This window comes from Suricata suricatta, chromosome 8 (genome assembly GCF_006229205.1).
Source record: "Suricata suricatta isolate VVHF042 chromosome 8, meerkat_22Aug2017_6uvM2_HiC, whole genome shotgun sequence".
Taxonomy (NCBI): Eukaryota; Metazoa; Chordata; class Mammalia; order Carnivora; family Herpestidae; genus Suricata; species Suricata suricatta.
In genome coordinates this window covers 109439289-109457380 of record NC_043707.1, presented here as the reverse complement: position 1 = coordinate 109457380, position 18092 = coordinate 109439289, and the positions used below count along the sequence as shown (strand labels likewise).

At 39.1% G+C, this 18092-nt stretch overlaps 1 protein-coding gene across 1 annotated transcript in view; it reads left to right on the top strand.

Moving 5' to 3' along the window:
- The window catches only part of CCDC30 (coiled-coil domain containing 30), a 66875-nt gene that overhangs the window by 11057 nt on the left and 37726 nt on the right, over positions 1-18092 (top strand). Inside the window, exons 6-9 of the mRNA XM_029949895.1 lie at positions 313-556; positions 5519-5698; positions 13345-13554; positions 16475-16629. Coding sequence (XP_029805755.1) covers positions 313-556; positions 5519-5698; positions 13345-13554; positions 16475-16629 — 789 coding nt within the window. The remainder of the gene's footprint in view (positions 1-312; positions 557-5518; positions 5699-13344; positions 13555-16474; positions 16630-18092) is intronic.

Below are 18092 nucleotides of genomic sequence, written 5' to 3'. Positions count from 1 at the left end.
CAGGTACAGAATCTGAAGCAGGCTCCAGGCTCTGAGCTAGCTGTCAGCACAGAGCCCGATACGGGGCTCAAACCCACGAACTGTGAGATCATGACCTGAGCCGAAGCCAGACGCTAATCGACTGAGCCACCCAGGCACTCCTCCCTGCTAATTTTTATTCTCTCTCTCTCTCAAAAATAAATATTTAAAAAAACTTTTTTAAAGAATTTGAGTTAGAAAATTCGCTTGTAGTACTGGTAGGGCTATTTTTCTCCATATTCTGCTACTGTAATGAACATTTTGACAGTTTTTTGTTGTTGTCTTTGCAACAAGTTGTGCACTAGAAGAAAGTAAGCAGAAGGAAATTCCAGAGGAGTCAGTAGAGGAGGGCACTTTGCCAACAGAGAGGCCGAAGGAGGAGGACTCACAACAGAACCAAGATACAGAAAGCGAAGAACAACAGTTGACCTTGGAGACTGAGAAAATTGTGAGGCTTAGAGAAGAGCTGAATCATATAAGTCAGAACCTCCTTCAGTCTCAGAGCTCTGGGGATAGTTCAGATGACAGCGGTACCCAGGTAGGTGCTGTACGTAAACCCATGCTCTGACTGGGTCCATTTCCTCCGGTCAGATGTGGATAGAGGCATCATTTTTATATCAGCATCAACGTGTATTGTTAATCAAGCTCATAACCGTGGCCTGAATGGTAACAAAATAGCAACCAGAATCAGAACTAAGTCACTGATGCACTTTGTTATAAAGGGCTCTTAGGTTCCTTTTAGGCTCACAGGAAGGAAGGCTGATTGGGTATCAATATCTGCCCCCGGGAGGTAAAATCATGAAGGGCAGGATTTGTGCCACATTCTCACTGCACCTAGCTTAGATGTACAAAATACTCTGGGTGAAGAGACAACAGACTTGGGATTAATTTTGGCTTTTGCCATTTACTAGAGATCTACCTGCTGGAGTGAGCAAAAGAGTGATGACCAGCCACGCTTCAGCTCTCACAGCTCAGTTTTGCAGGTTCTGTCTTGTACAAGCTAAGAGTTGCCTATACATTCCTTTCTAGGATCCGCAGAGGGAAACCTTTGTACACATAACTAAACTAACTTCAAAAGATTGTTAATAGCCACTTAAAATGGATTCAGGTGTATATTTAAGGGGGGAAAGGCCGGCTAGTAGTAAAGGAAGTCAAAAAAACATTTGAAAAGAGATTCAGATATAGAGTCTGAAAACTAAGCAAGGCACAGTAAAGAAAGAAAACAGTTGCCTGAGAGGAGATTCAGATATATTTGAAAGAGAAGGGAGTCTCTGGGTTTCTTCAGAAGCCCAGAGTGATCTGGGACATCAAGTGTTCAAAAAGAAGTTCATTTTAAATCCCCCAGGCAGTCCCTTTCTTGGGAAGTGAGCCAGTGTAGGCGGCTTGGGAAGAGACTGAGTGCTGTGGTCACAAAGATTAGAAGATCTTTGTTTGTGAGCTTAAAATGATCCATGCACGTAGAGAATAATGAGTTGCAAAAAATGAGAAGTAACACCCTGTTTAACTTATTAATTTTATTTAATTTATCCTTTCTCATTATTTGAAGAATCATTTCTCACTACCCAGGAGGGAGGTGAAAAACTATTAAATACGTACGAATTATATGGGAAATCTGGGCAAATAGACACTTTATGAAAGGACAATAGTCTTTTGTACCACATGGCTTCTTAGGGTTTCACTGAATTCTTGCAGAGTTCAGTAATTTTATTCCACAATAAGGACTTGAATTACTGAAAGAAGACTAAGTCGTCCTTACTCGTTTATCCAACTCTTGTTAATTGAGCCTCTATGACACGTCAGGCCCTGTATTAGGGCACAAACAGCAGAAAACAAGATAGATGTGAGCATCATGGGAAAAAATATTCGTGTTTTGAACTTTACATTTCCCAAAACAGTACAACACACAGTATTTCTTTAAGCAGGCAAGGATTTCAGACAGACTTTAATTTTTCCGCACTGTGCTATGCACAGATAATTTCAGAACCTTTTTCTGTGTAAAGGGTGCTTGGATCTACTGGTGGCTCTTAGTTCTACTTTTTAGTTCTTGTGTACGTGACGTTTTTGGTCTTCACCCCATGGTCAGATTACAGCATCTAGTGCCGGGCTGATTATCCATGTGTGCTGTATCTTCTCAATCTCATAACATACACGTTTAAGCAGCTATAGCTTGGGGCGCCTGGGTGGCTCAGTCAGTTAAGCATCTGACTTCGGATCAGGTCATGATCTCACTGTTCCTGAGTTTGAGCCCCACATCGGGCTCTGTGCTGACAGCTCAGAGCCTGGAGCCTGCTTTGGATTCTGTGTCTCCCTCTCTCTAAATATACACTCCCTGCTCATACTGTCTCTCAAAAAAGAAATAAATGTTAAAGACATTTTTAAGTGACTGTAGCTTGAAACTAGATATTAAACTTTAAAGAATGCTTGTTGATAGTAAATACAGAGAAAAAGAATGGTGGAAGCCTTTTTTATGAGTAAGTATATGAGCTCTATTGTTCATATCGATCTGTGACATCTGGGTGTTGGTTGCCTTTGGTGGCCTAATTTCTGCTGTTCAACAATGTTCCAGATACGGTTATAATTCTAGATTATTACTTTCCCAATAATCATGAAACAAACTGGAATCACCATTAATTATCTCAATGTTATAGGTTTAAAATCTAGTTTCATGGTTTTACATAGCATTGTTGAATATTTACTTATGTTCCAGGCACTATACTAAATACCTTGTGTATATTAAGCAAAACAAGAAGACAGGACATTATTGCCACTTAATAGATGAGGAAACTGAGGCTTTAGAGAGGTTAAATAATTTTCCCAGAATAACACATTGGGGTGGAACCTGGATCTGTCGACTCTAGACCTTGACCTTTTATCTGCTATTTGATTTGCTTCCCTCTGCTGAGGAATTCAAAGAAAGCATACAGTTCTCATGGAGAACTAATTCCCTAAGGAAGACTGACAAGCTGTCTCTCAAAAGGCTCCTCAGGTGTCTGTTCTAGATTATCTGGGTAAATTTATTCAGGGTTTGGCCCTTAGGCATGTAGGCTCCAAAACTTGATGCATTAGTCCTCCTAGAATGGATCTGTATTTTGGAGAGAAACTCAAACCCAACTTTCAAGACTATTGGGTAAAATCAGAATGCCTGTTAGTTATTATTCTGTAATGATTAATCATAATTATCGCTTACACATGTTTAAATGAACAGCATGTTTACCTGTAGAGAGCAAAGAAAAATCAAAATCTGAAGGCTGCTTGCTGAGTAGGGAGTCAGAACAAGTGGACTTTGTTGATTAACACATTCACAAGTTGGCCAGCTTGTTCCATCCACATTCACTGGATAAGAATATTTAAGGTTTTGGGGCGCCCGGGTGGCTCAGTCAGTTACAGCGGCCGACTTCAGCTCAGGTCATGATCTCGCAGTCCGTGGGTTCAAGCATAGCATTGGGCTCTGTGCTGCCAGTTCAGAGCCTGGAGCCTGTTTTAGATTCTGTGTCTCCCTCTCTCTGCCCCTCCCTTGTTCACACTCTGTCTGTCTCTGTCTCAAAAATAAATAAACATTTTTTAAAAAAAGAATATTTAAGGTTCAGAGGCTTTCATTGTTTCCACAAAAGGAATGATTTTGTCATCGGAACCAGTATATGGATTTGGTTCATATTAAATTTTTCTTTTATGAAGATAATATTTTAAAATGTTGAAAGCTAGATTTTATGCCTATAAAATTAAGATAATTAATGCTGGTTCCATTTTTCTTTTAATTCTTAAGGAATTATGAATTCCTTAAGATGGAAGAGACATTACCCATCATCCGGTCTTATGCCTTTAATTTGCACATGAGTCAGGTGAGACTCAGAGAGGATAATTGACTTAATAAATCTGTTGATTGATCCAGAAAGGATGTCTATGTACTTTACTTTGCACTCCTCATGGTCTCTAGTAGGCTGAGTGAGTCTAACTGCCTCACTAGTAATAAATTTCGACCAGGAAGCAATTCACATGTGGGGGGAAAATAGGGACACTTTATGCTGGCCGCTTGAGTGGTTGGTAGTTTCTTTAATGGTTGCCTTTCGTGAAGAATAATTTGCATTTCTACTCTGGCAAGTGACTTGACTAGAAAATACAGGCAAGGAAAACCATTCTTCTGGCTTTTCTCATCTTCAAAACAGGCTAACAACTTCTGTATGTTGGTATAAAGCGGGTGCTTCTCTTGCGTATCTCTGGGCATGTTTAAGTGGCCATATGTGCTGCTGACTACTAATTGATTATTAAACGCTGCTGTTGTCTGATAGTTAAATAAGAAGCTGGACTGGTGATCTTGGCTTTCCAGGCTTCAGAACTCTTGTTTCAGATGGAACAGAAGTCAGTTCAAATAAAATTGGGTAGTGTCATCGAGCGCCTATTGCGTACTGGGTACCGTGCTGAGTTCTTGCCTGCATTATCTTACTTACCCTTTCCTCCCATCCAGCAGTTATCATTATTACCCCCAGTGTAAAATGAGGCAAATGAAAAGCAAAAAGACTACGTAACTTCTCCAAGACAGATTCAGGACTGACACCCCGATGTATCTAATTCCAAAGCCAGGGTTCTTAATAACTACATTATAATTCGATTAAAGAATTTTTTTCTAGGGATCTTAGACACATGCGACTCTGGGACAAGCAAATTGGATTTAGACTGCCTTTTTGACTATACCAAGATAGGAATTGAAGGGCTTACAGGACTTGGCCAGTTCTGTATTGCAATTCTGTTGTAAGCAAGAGAGACGGATGACATGGGCTTTCTGGGAAGTCATGGACAGGAAGTACACTGGACCAGGAGTCAGGAAACTCTAAATCTATCTTATCTGTTGAACTGGGTACAGTTGAATTCTATATCTACACAGCACACCGATGTGAGCCGACCTTTCAGAAAATCCAAATGACTCCTCTTTTGGTCAAGGTGGTTTTATTGCTCTGGAGACCTGACAGGAGGGTGTGTGGTTGTCAAATAGTAACTGAAGACGAATCATCTGGTAGTAACAGTAAAGTGATGAGGAAGGCTGAAAACGTAAGATCTTCTGCTAAATGTTCTCTTTCTTTTTGCCAGCAGATACCCCCCACACACGCACACACACGTGCACACACACTACATACATATTCTCACTGTCCTTCTTCACATATTGGCTCTTTGAAATTTCCATTGAAATATTTTACCCTAAAATGGTCCATGCTTCTATTTCCCTTCGTCGATGTGAAGAATAAGATAGTTGTCTATGCTTCGCTGCTTTGCCTAAATAATTTATTTGACATTTTCACTCTAAAATAACAAGAGTTAAATCACATGAACATGTACCACCTAGGCATAAATATAAAAAAGAGTAATTCACTGTAGGTAAGCCAACTCCAAAAGTATTTACCTGTGAATAATCAGGTGCTGACATTTCTGTTTCTGACAGCTGGAACCCACATTTCACCAATATTCTTTCAAATTTGTCCATGTTTCTCTTTTAAAATGTTTGTTTTAGTATCCATCATCCAGAGAAAAACAGAAATACCAGCAGCAAGAGGAAGTGCAACAGCTTCGCCATAATTTGCACCGGCTCCAGATTCTGTGCAGCTCAGCTGAGAATGAGCTCCGGTATGAGCGAGGGAAGAACTTGGACTTAAAGCAGCATAATAGGTTCCTTGAGGAAGAAAACATTAAGGTAACTCTAGTGGGCGGGTCTTTGAATGCAAGGTCTCAACTGCTCAATCGGTCCTGCAGATAAATAAATTAAAACTTCTCAGCTGCATAATTCGTGACAGGATCCACAGATGTGAGGACAATGTGAGCTCTCTGATAAGTCACTCTGATTTTGCCCTACCAAGTAGGTACACAGCTCGGAAGCTGTGTGAATACTGTCAACCTGTCAATGTGAAACACTACACAATCTTTTGAAATCATTAGCTACAACTTTTAACACTTAACTCTATCTGAATAACCTGACCCCAAACACTGGTGGTCCTGACCTAGTTCTAGCTGCAGTCTAATATTCCCTAAGAGATGCATCCATTATTATTGGTTGAATCAAATATCAACTGTACCAAGGTACAATTCATAGAAGGGCAAACTTGTTCTTCCTGACTCAAGACTATCAAATGGTTTTAAAATAACCTATGTTTGGCACCTGGGTGGCTTGTTTTACTACGGTGGGCACCTGGGTGGCTCCATCATTAAGCATCTGACTTCTGCTCAGGTCATGATCTCATGGGGTGAGCATGAGCCCCATTTTGGGTGAGCCCCACTTCCTCTCTCTCTCTCTCTCTCTCTGCCTAACCCTCGTGGGATTCTCTCTCTGTCTCTCTTTATCTCCCTCTACCCCTCACTCACACTCTCTCTCTAAAAAAGAACAAACAAAATAAATAAAATAATCTATGGAGAACTGTCATCCACAGAGTCATCTAAATTTTGTGAACCACACAAATATTCAAACTGAACCATCATGTAAAGTAGTGCCTCCTTTTAATTGAGGTTCATTTCAGTAAACATATATTAGGGACCTAGTTTCTATAAGTCCCCATCTAAAGTTCTGGAATTCAACATTCAACAAATGTGTACTAAGCATCAGTCATATCTTAGGCAATCTTGTTGATACTGAGGGTTTAATTGTAGGTAAAACCAGTACAATTCTTATCCCCTAGTCAGTAGTGACCCATCCAGGGTCAAATCCTGCCTACCTTTTGTTTTTATAAATAAAGCTTTATTGGCACACAGCCATACCTGTTTGCTTACATATTATGGATGGCTGCTTTTGCACTCAAGAGCAGATTTGAATAGTTCTGACAGAGACCGTGTGGTCCACAAAGGCTAAAATATTTACTCTCTTGGTCTTTTATAGGTAAATTTGTCACATCTGGTGAGGTGGGAACAAGGTGCCTTATTGAAAAAGTGACATAAAAATGAATTAAGGGGCACTTGGGTGACTCAGTCTGTTGAGCATCCGACTCTTGATTTCAGCTCAGGTGATGATCCCAGGGTTGTGGTATCAAACCCCGTTTCAGGCTCTGCACTGAGCGTGGAGCCTGCTTAAGATTCTCCCTCTGCCCCTCTCCCCTGTTCACAAGCGTGTTCTCTCTCTCTCTCAGTAAAAATAAAAAACAAGATAAAATTTTAATAAATGAACTAAGGAAGGTCCCTACTTTTTAGGAATTCACAATCTAGTAAAGGAAATATAGATGAAAACAAGAAGTCATTCATGTCAAACTTTAAGGGAAGACCTTCTAGGGAGTCCTAGTGATTCAGGATTATTTGAATAAACCTCCTCCTATCCTCACCCCTCATGATTTTTCAAATATTGATTATATTCTCTCAGGCCTTTGTATTTTTTAATTAAATTCCAAACCTTTATCACATTCCCTTGTAAGACAGCCTTTCAACTTTGCCTTTCAAACACATTTCTGAGATCATTTTAACTGTCTAACTCTTAAAATATTCAAACAATACTACATCTTTCTCAAGGTGTAATGATCAGAACAACACAGATTATAATGCCTTCTCTGTGGTTGACATCATAGAAAGTTTTAAAATTAAAAAAAATTTTTTAATAAAATCCACTCAAAGATGATCAAACTCTGGGTCTCTGGCTAATGTTAGGCATACTTATAAGAATGGTTAAGAAACCAGAGTATGGGGCACTTGGGTGGCTTCATTGGTTAAATGCTGAACTCTTGATTTTGACTCATGTCATGATCCCAGGGTTGTGGGATCAAGCCCCAAGTTGGGCTCTGCACTGAACATGGACCCTGCTTAAGAGATTTCTCTCTCTCTCTCTCTCTCTCTCTCTCTCTCTCTCTCTCTGCCCCTTCCCCACTCACACACATACACACACTCTCTCTCAAATAAGAAAGAGCCAGAGTATTAATTTATTATTTTAAACCATTGTATATGAAATAATAATAACCATTTATTATGAAATACAACACTCAGTACATAAGTATACAGTTTAACAAATTATTATAGAGTGACCATCTACCCACCACCCGGGATGAGAAACAGCACATTGCCCACACACCAGCAGCCCCTGCCTGCCTCTTTCCCATCCGTAATCCTATTGCCTTCCCATGTTAGCAGTGGCCACTAATCTTGATCAATAAGTCTCTTGCTTTACTTTATAGTTTCACCACCTGTGAATTTCAAACAAAGTAGTTTTGCCTATCCTTGAATATTTTACAAATACAATCAATCAGTATATGCACCTTCTATCTTTTTATGACCTACTCGATTTGGAATGTTTGTCCATGTTGTGGTGTAGAGCTAGTGTTCATCCATTTTCTTTGCAGTGTAGTATTCCACCATAAGAAATTGCCATTACCTATTCTTTCTTCGGTTTATTCACATCACATATGTTTCCAGCCTGGGCTATTAAGAAGAATGCTATAGGCCTGCAGAGCTCTGGGCAGAGAGTTGTTCGGCCATCACCAGCACCGAGATGCTGTAGTGGATCCTCTTACTGGTGCTTGAACAACCCAACCAAAAGCTAAAAAGGTCCTCCTACGTGCACATAGCATTGGCTATAACAGTGTTTGCTCCACTGTTGCCTCGTTCCATCAGTACCAGCATGACCAAAATGCTGCACGTTAGCCCTATGACTGATGATCACAGGTCCCAGAGGCCTTCTTTCTTGGACTGTGGAAGAGGTGGACAATATATCATGAAAGGACTTGTACATTTTCTATTTATAGTAAGAAGGTTAGGTTTCAAAACCCTGAATGAATCCAGTGCACCAAATATTCCAATACTTGATTTCTTCTTTTCCCTGATATCTTTGTTACTTCTTCTAATCATTAGATCTGTCTGTGTCTTACTGAGTGTTTCATGGCTGCATTGTTCTTTATTTTAAACCTCTTAATCCCCCTCACCTCTTTTGCCCATCTGCCCCAACTTCCTCTCTCCTGGTAATAACCAGTTTGGTTTTTGTGTTTACGAATCTGTTTCTTTTTGGTTTGGTTTGGTTTGTGTCTCAGATTCCCCGTATAAGTGAAATCATATGTCTTTCTCTATCAGTGGCTACACTGCTCTTGAAAAATGAAAGTTCCAGGCTATCTAATAGGTTAGAGTGCCCTTTGAGAAGAAATCAAGATTTAATAGATTTGTTCCTGTCAATAAAGTTTCAAAAGCCATACCAATCATCCAAAATAAAATGAGAAAATGGAGGGAAAAAAAAAGGAGAGAGAGAGAAGTTGAGCAGGTTTAGAGTAGTGGAAGGAGATCAAGAAAGATTTTTACTGGAAAAATAGGCTTGTTAAAGCTTGGTCTAGAATTCTTTTTGGTAATACCAAAGACTCTAGCTTATCACATTAATTTTTCCTCTTAATCTATGTTGACCCACCAATGATATCAAGACATATTACTTGCAGGGTGTAATTTATTCATTTCTATACACATTCATTTCTACTCTGTTTAATATATTATTTTGATCATTTTTACATGGCTGTTAACATTTTTGGAGATGGCATGGCTGGTCTTCAGAAATTAATGCACAAGGTAGTATCATGAGCTTAGCTTTCTGGACGCTTGAGTAGCTTTTATCCAAGGATCTTTGCTTTAAAACAGAGAGCATAAGAGCACATTATTTCAGAAACATTGATTTATTGAATGTAAGACTCTTTCCTGAACAGTGAGATGGACAAAAGGATCTGAGTAATGCCGCTACGTTAAAAAAACAAACAAACTGCTGCTATGAACATTTACATACATGCATGCTGACGTCCACAGTATGTACTTCTCTAGGAAGGGAGTGGGAGTGGAATTCTTGCATCATAGGGTATTTGTTACTTCAACTCCTGCCTACCAGTTTATACTCCCACCAGCAGGAAGGAAGGCTCCTGTTGCTCTGCATCCTCACCAACTCTTGGTATTGTCAGACTTTAAAATTTATGCCAACGTACACATGTACAGCGGTAGCTCCTAGCAGTTTTCATGTGCATTTCCCAGTTTACAAGGAAGATGAGCGACTCTCTATAAATGCATTTGACATCTGAGTTCCTATTTTGTGAAGTGCCTGTTTAAGATTTTGTTTCCTTTTCATTTTCCCATTCATTTGTAGGAATTCTTTATATACGAAGTCTTGCTCAGATTTGTATTACCAACACCTTCTACTCTGTGGTTTATATTTTCACTCTCTAAATAGGTGTTTTGATGAATCAAAGTTTTTAATTTTAACGTAATCAGTGCTTATGTTTATGATTGGTGATTTCAGGTTCTGATTTAAGAAATCTTTGTTGACTTCAAAGTCATAAAGATATTCTCCTACATCACTCTACTGTCAACTGGAACGTAAGAAATATGTGTGGTCTGTTTCTGAGCTCTCTCTTCTGTTCCATTCTGTTTTGTCTATCCTCATGCTGATAGCATGCTATCTTAATTACTTTAGCACCATGTAAATCTTAATGTTTAGTAGAGCACAGCTTTTCATCTTGTTCTTGTCCTAGGATGCCTTGGCTAGTCTTGCTCATTTGTGATTTAAATTTTGTCATCAGTTTGTCAAGTTACACGTGCATAACCACATGCACTCACACACAACATATATGTATACTAGCACGTAACTGTTTGGGATTTATACACTAAATCTATAGATAAATTTGGGCAGAGTTTAAATCTTTACAATATTGAATGCTCTACAAAATATGTGTATATTATATTTAGGTCTTCTTCAATTTTCCCCAACATAATAATTTTTTTGTGGAGATCTTATACATGTTTTATGTTAGACACATTCCTAGATGCTAATGTTTTCAATACTATTGTAAATAGTAACTTTAAAAAATTTCATCTTCTAACTATTGCTAATACATAAGAATGCCATGAATTTTTTTCTAATAAAAACGTTGCCATTCTTTTAAATTGCTTCTTATTATTGATGCTTGTATTATTTTGTATTTTATGTGCAAGCAATCATATCATCTAAGAATAAATATAATTTTCTTTCTTTCCTTCCACTTGTCACACCTTTCATTCTTTTTTCTTGTCTAAGCAGTGGCTAGAACAGTGCCAAATAGAACTGGTGATAGGAGGGGGTACTGTTTTCTCACTCCCAGTTTCAAAGAAAAAGTTCTAAAATATCAGTTAGTATGCATTATAGGGGTTTTTTAATAGACATTTTTTTATCACATTAAGAAAATTCTTTTGTAGTGTTCATCCAATGTTTTTTGATGAGTTCAAGTTTAATTTCATCAAATTATTTTCTGCATAATTTTTTGAGAAGATTTATATCTGCTAATATGATGAATTACATTGACTGATTTTCTAATGCTAACTCTGCATTCCTGGGATAAACCCATCTTCGTCCCAAATTATTATCCTTTCTCTACATTGTTGATATTTGCTTGCTAGTATTTCTTTGGAATTTTTGCATCTTAGTTCATAAATGAGACTGGCCTGTCATTTATCTTTCTTATAACATCCACATCGAACTTTAGCATAAGTGTTACCCTAGCTCCTTACATAGATGGGTAACATACCTTCATTCTTTGTTCTCTGGAAGAATTTGTAAGAGTAAATTACAGTTGGGGCACCTGGAGCACCTGGGCAGCTCATCAGTTGAGCGTCTGACTCTTGATTTCGGTTTAGTCATGATTTCATGGTTGTCAGACTGATGCCCATGTTGGGCTCTGTGCTGACAGAGCAGAGCATGCTTGGGATTCTCTCTCTCCCTCTCTGCTCCTCCCCAACTTGTGCACACTCTCTCTCTCTCAAAAATAGATAAACTTTTTAAAAATGTTTTTTATTTATTTTTGAGAGACCAAGAGAGACAGCTCAAGCAGGGGAGGGTCAGAGAGAGACGGAGACACAGAATGTGAAGCAGGCTCCAGGCTCTGAGCTAGCTGTCAGCACAGAGCCCAACATGGGGCTCGAACTTACGAACTGTGAGATCATGACCTGAGCTGAAGCCAGACGCTTAACCGACTGAGCCATCCAGGCACCCCTAAACTTGCTTTAAAAAGAGTAAATTACAACTATTTCTTCTTTAATAATTATAAGAACTCACTTCTGAATCCTTCTGATTCTAGAGTTTTCTTTTTGGAAGATTTTCAATTACTGATTCAGTTTCTTACTAGTTATATGAAGCCACATTTTTTTATTTCTTCCTTTATGAACTTTGGTATATTTTATTTTTATAGAATTTTTTATTTAAATTTTCAAAATGTTTATTAAAATTAGTCATCAGTTTTTTAAAAATGGAGATGGCCCTTTTTACTTTCATGATACTAAGTAACCTGTGATTTAAAAGAGGTTGGCAAAGGCCAGATCATAGAAGGCCAAGTAAGCCGCTGGGATTTGTTTCCAGAGTTTCAGGAAGCCTGAAATGTTTAAGCAGTGGAGTGAATAGTTCAATATATGTTTTTAACGTTTATTTATTTATTTTTGAGAGAGAGAGACACAGAGTCAATCTATGTTTTTTAAAGAACACTTTGGCTGCGGTGTAGAGAACAGATTAGAGGGAGTAAAAATGCAAGTGGCAGGACCACATCATTATTGCAACAACCGAGGCTAGAGACAATGATTTTGGAGACGAGGGTCGTAGGCACTGGTGGGCCTATAATAGACATGTTTTGGAGGGAGCATGAGAGCAGGTGCCGAGGGGCTTATGATGGGAAAGGAAGACTCAGGATGACTTTGAGACTACTGGCCGGAACAAAACCTCGCTGGAGGCATCATTTACTGAAATTAGGAAGACTGAGAGAGAAAAATGATTTTTGATACGGACAGAATCAAGGAGTTTTATTTTGGCAGTTTCAGGGCATGAAGATGGTATTTCAAATCATGACAGTGAACCTAGGGAGAGAATGATCGACTCTCAAAGCCTAGGAGAGTCCAATGGGGTTTAGAAGCTGGATAGCGTTAGAATAGTCTACTCAAGGCACCAGGAGGGACATGCAAAGAGGTGAGAGAAAACCAGAAGTTTGGTATCACAGACTCCACAATAACTTTCTGAGACAGAGGGAGTGAATGCTGCCTAAGAGGTCACTTGTCCACTGGCCTCATTTTGGCGGTGGGGAGACGCCTGGTGCCCCGGCATAAATAGTTCTGTGGAAGAGTGGGAAGGGACGGCAGCTTGCAGATGATTGAAAAAAAGGATGGAAAGTGTTTAGACCGTGCATGTGTAGACACTCTCAGGAACATTCCTCTGTCCGGGCGGCATCTGGCAAACCTTAGTGACACAGGACAGCTCCAGGGAGCGAATCATCCATGTGACATCGGTTGTCAGCTCGTGGGGGACTGCACTGCTTGGAAAAGCGCTACTTATTCTGGCTCACGTTTGCGTTCTTTCCACCCTTATTCCTGCCTTTCTTGTTTCCTTTCCACCTCTAGATCAAAATTGAACTAAAGCATGCCCAGCAGAAGTTATTAGATAGCACAGAGATGTACTCTTCACTCATGGCCGAATGGAACCACTGTCGGCAGAAAATCAGGGAGCTGGAGCTGGAGGTTCTTACGCAGGCACAGAGCATTAAGTCACAGAACAACCTGCAGGAAAAGCGGGCTCAGGAGAAATCGAAAGTTGCTGATGCAGAGGAAAAGGTAATTATCCCCGTGCTTAATAACTAGCATACCCTGGATACCACTACTGAAATCCTATTTCCCTAAGGATTTTAAAAACCAGATCCGATGCAAACTTCATAGAATTCTAGGGTTATTTGTCGCTCGTCCATGCTTTCCTCTCTTTTGACTTCACCTGCACCTGCAATTCTGGTAAATCTCATGTTTCTTTAAACTGCATGAACTTTAAAATGTAAGTGTCATTAAAGCTATAGCATGAACTTAAATTAACTGAAATCGTATGACTTTTGTTTTATACCATCAACTTAAAAAAAATTTTTAATGTTTATTTATTTTTAAGAGAGAGACAGACAGAGCATGCGTGAGGGAGGGGCAGAGAGAGAAGGAGACCCAGAATCTGAAGCAGGCTCCAAGCTGAGCTGCCAGCCCAGAGTCTCTGATGCGGGGCTCAAAGTCACGATCTGTGAGCTCATGACCTGAACCAAAGTCGGATGCTTAGCCGACTGAGCCACCCAGGCGCCCCTTTCAACTTTTAAAAGACTTATTCTCCTCTCACTGGTTTTGTCTCTCTGTATGATTTCTATTTTGTAATTTTGGATGGATTTGTGTTGCGAAATGAGCCATTTTGAAATAATGCCCCTGCATTGTAGACTGGGTAACACCAGGTGGCAGTAGTATGTAACAGTTACGCATTTTAATCTGTGGGTTTGAGTCAAATCTCACATGAAAAATAAATACTTAAATAGATAAACAAATTAATCAAACCATATAAATATAAAACAAACATCAAAAAGTCAATGACGGCAATCTTGATTATGCTCAAAAGCCTAATTTTGAGCTAAAGAAACCAGAACGAAGGAGTTCATACTGTGTAATTTTCATTTACAGGAGGTTCAAGAACAGACAAAACTAAGCTATGGCCAGAGGATGGTGGTTGTCTTTATGAGGGAGAGGACGAGAGGGACTCTTCCTTGGTGCTGGGAGCATGCTCTCTCTTAGTGTGGGAAGCGGGTACATAAGTAAAACTTCCTTCAGGATGCTTTAAGAGATAAACACTTTACCTATACTAACACTCCATTAAAAAAGTAGTTGGCTGGGGCACCTGGGTGGCTCAGTTGGTTAAGTGTCCCACTCTCGATTTCGGCTCTGGGTGTAATCTCACATTCAAGTCCCACATCAGGCTCTGCGCTGAGAGCCTGCTTGGGATTCTCTCTCTGCCCCTCTCCTGCTCATACTCTCTCTCTCTCTGTCTTTTTCTCTCTGAGGATAAATAAATAAACTTTTTTTAAAAGCCCGCCAAAAACATAGTATGATTTCATTGTTATAAAGGTCAAAATGATGTACAATAAAAGCCATGTTATATAGATTATATATTAAAGAAAAAGCAAGGAAATGATTAACACAAAATTCAAGATAATTGGTTTTCTCAAGTGGGGAGGGAAAGGGGGTAATTGACAAGGTCCCAGAATGGACTTGAAAAGTATTGGAAATGTTCTTTTCTTAAACTGGGTGACAGGTTCAAAAGTTTGCAAATATCCATGAAAGATATATCCATAGATATAGCCAATGGGGTGATATAGTGAATATCTTCAAGGTAGCATTTTCCCTTAGTAGAACTAAATAGGGGCAGCTCAAAGGAACTTGAACTGGCCATGGATGACTGGCCGCCCACTGCCATTGCCCTTGAATCATTCTGCATCTTCACCTCTCCTATAGTTTGTAGGCTCTGCGAAGACCTAGGGCTGATGCACAACGCCCTAATCTTAAGAAGGGGGCTGCCATGCACTGGTGTTCGTGAATGTTCGTGGGGAGTGTGGTGCCAAACCGTCATAGAGAATGCGTTATTGGATCAGGAATACATTCGAGACAGAATAGCTATTCTGCCAAGAGCTGTTCATTCAACAGATATTTATGGAGCATCTCTGTGCCTGTCACAACTTGGGGTGACATCGGGTTCATAAAAATAGGTAAACAAATTAAAAGGAGACTTATCTAATAACATTTTTAAATGTTCAATCTAATGTGTAAATTCTAAAATAAAATTATACATTTCTCTCTCATAATTCATAAATCTTATTTTTGGCTCTACCAGTGCATTAAAGAGTGCATTACTGGTGCAAGGTGATATGCTAATAGGAACTTGATTTGCAAGAGACTTTTACTTTGTTGTAAGATCTTATCCCAAATCTAGTCACACTGTGGAGAAACTAGACACACTCCTACATTGCTGCTGGAAGTATAAATTGGCCTAATACCAGTGGAGCTGGCTTAGCGTTACCTACTAAACGAACAAGAGTAATCTTTGCCCTAGCAAATCCACATCCCATAATGTATTCTAGAACAATTGTTGGTGATAGTGAAAGATTGTAGTCAATTTAAATGTCCATCAGTAGGGGTCCACTTAAATAAGTTATAGTATATCCTTAACGTAGAATGGTATGCAGCTATAAAAGAGGCGGCAATTCTATATAAACGTATAATATGGAAAAATCACTAAGTGTATTGTTATTTTTAAAAAGCACGCTGTGTAAGTATATTTGGCATGCCATCATTTGTGTGAAAAGTATGTGGATGAAAGAGAACTGTATAATAACATTTATCTATATAGGCATAAATAAGTCCCTGGAAGGGTACACAAGAAACTAATACCAGCAATTGCCTATTTAGTGGAGGAAACTGGCAGGAAGACAGGATAGATGGGAAGGAGTGTTCACTGCATAGCTTCATTTACACAAACATACATTAAACTATGTGAATGTATCATAGAGTATAAAACCTAGGTAACTTATTTTAAAATTAAAATAACTCTAGCCATGTTCTCTGCTTTAGATCAGATTTGTTTGTTAGCACTATGTTTGCTAGTTACTCAGACGGCATTTTCCTGATTGGAAAAAAGGTCACACTTTTCTGAATGTTTTATTTGTGAAATTTTTCCTTCAAGATTTTGGATCTGCAGCAGAAATTAGAACATGCTCATAAAGTCTGTCCCACAGATACTTGTATTTTGGGAAAGAAGCAACTAGAGGAAAGGCTAAAAGAAGCACTGGAAAATGAAGCTAAATCAAAGCAACAGTATCAGGAGGAACAACAGAAGAGGTAAGAGGAACAAAGATGTCAGTTTCCCGTGGGCCAAACTGATCGAGTTGAGCGGTGATATCAGTTTACCAGTGTGTTTCCTCCGTGTTCCCACTGCAGTGAACTTGATTACACACCTTCTTCTATGTAGCACTCATTACACTGCATTCTAATTGTTTCTCCTGCTTGCTTTTCACAATTGAGTATCAGATTCTTAAGAGCAGGGGTCATTTCTTGTTGCTCTGAGACACACAGGATGCACAAGTACATTTTCTTGAATGACTAGATTACCTGTAAAATATGATACTCTGGGCTTTGCTTTTCCAACTCTAACCTGATTGGCATAAACTGCAAACTAAATGAAATTAATCTTTGTATTTATCTGCTGATTTCCTTCAGAGAAGGTCCAAGTAGTTTACCAGATAGCAGCTTTCATTTTTTTTCTAAAATTATCACGATTACTACTAGAATTCTTACTTAAATGATCTTCCTAGATGCCCTAAACTTCAGTAACTGATGCTTCTTATTTCTCTGACACTCAGAGTGAATCACATATATTTTAAGAAGAATACAGTTTTAGCCACTGAAAAGACATGTAGACATTCACATACATTATGAAGCTCAGAAAATTATTTTCAGCTTTAGCTAAAAGCTCTAACATCGGGTCTGGCACTCAGAAGTACTCAGTAAATACTTAGTGAATGAATAAAGTGTGAGTAAGTAAATGAATGAATGTATGAATGAATAATGAGTTCACTCAGGGAGGAACAGTAGAAAAATCCTTGTCTCACTGCTGCAGCTAACAGGATGGCTGACCATCCTCCTGTTGTAATTCAGCTAGATCCTGAATAAACTATAGTAAGCATACCTTGTAAGCATTGCCCACAATAAAGCAAGAGAAAGCTTTAGGAGTAAATATACAATAAGCTACCACAAACATGGTGAACAAGCTTCTAAGTCAGGGGGCAAATAATAATATCAGCCCCGGGTTTGAGAGAAGGAGCTGAGGAAGTTTACCGCAAGGCAGGAGTGGTGAACTAGAGATTCTAATATTAAGCTGGGAATCTTGAAGGAGCTGAAGTGTTCTCAAACAGGCAGCCCCCTGGCTTCCCCAAATTATCTCTGGAGGAAAACAACCCCAATTTAGATATTAAAGATTCCCATTTATTATTAAGTTTAATTGAATGTAAGCTTACAATGAAAAATTACCAAATAACACAAGGAAACTGGCTACCATAAGTGATAGTAGAAACAACAAACACCAGATTTATAACTCCCAAGAACTCTGGCAGCTGGGATGATGAATAGTAGAATGTACAACAACTGTATGCAGGTTTTTTTTTTAAGTAGTTTATTGTCAAATTGGTTTCCAAACAACACCCAGTGCTCTTCCCCACAAGTGCCCTCCTCCATCACCACCACCTCTTTTCCCCCCTTCCCCTTCCCCTTCAACCCTCAGTTCGTTTTCAGTATTCAATAGTCTC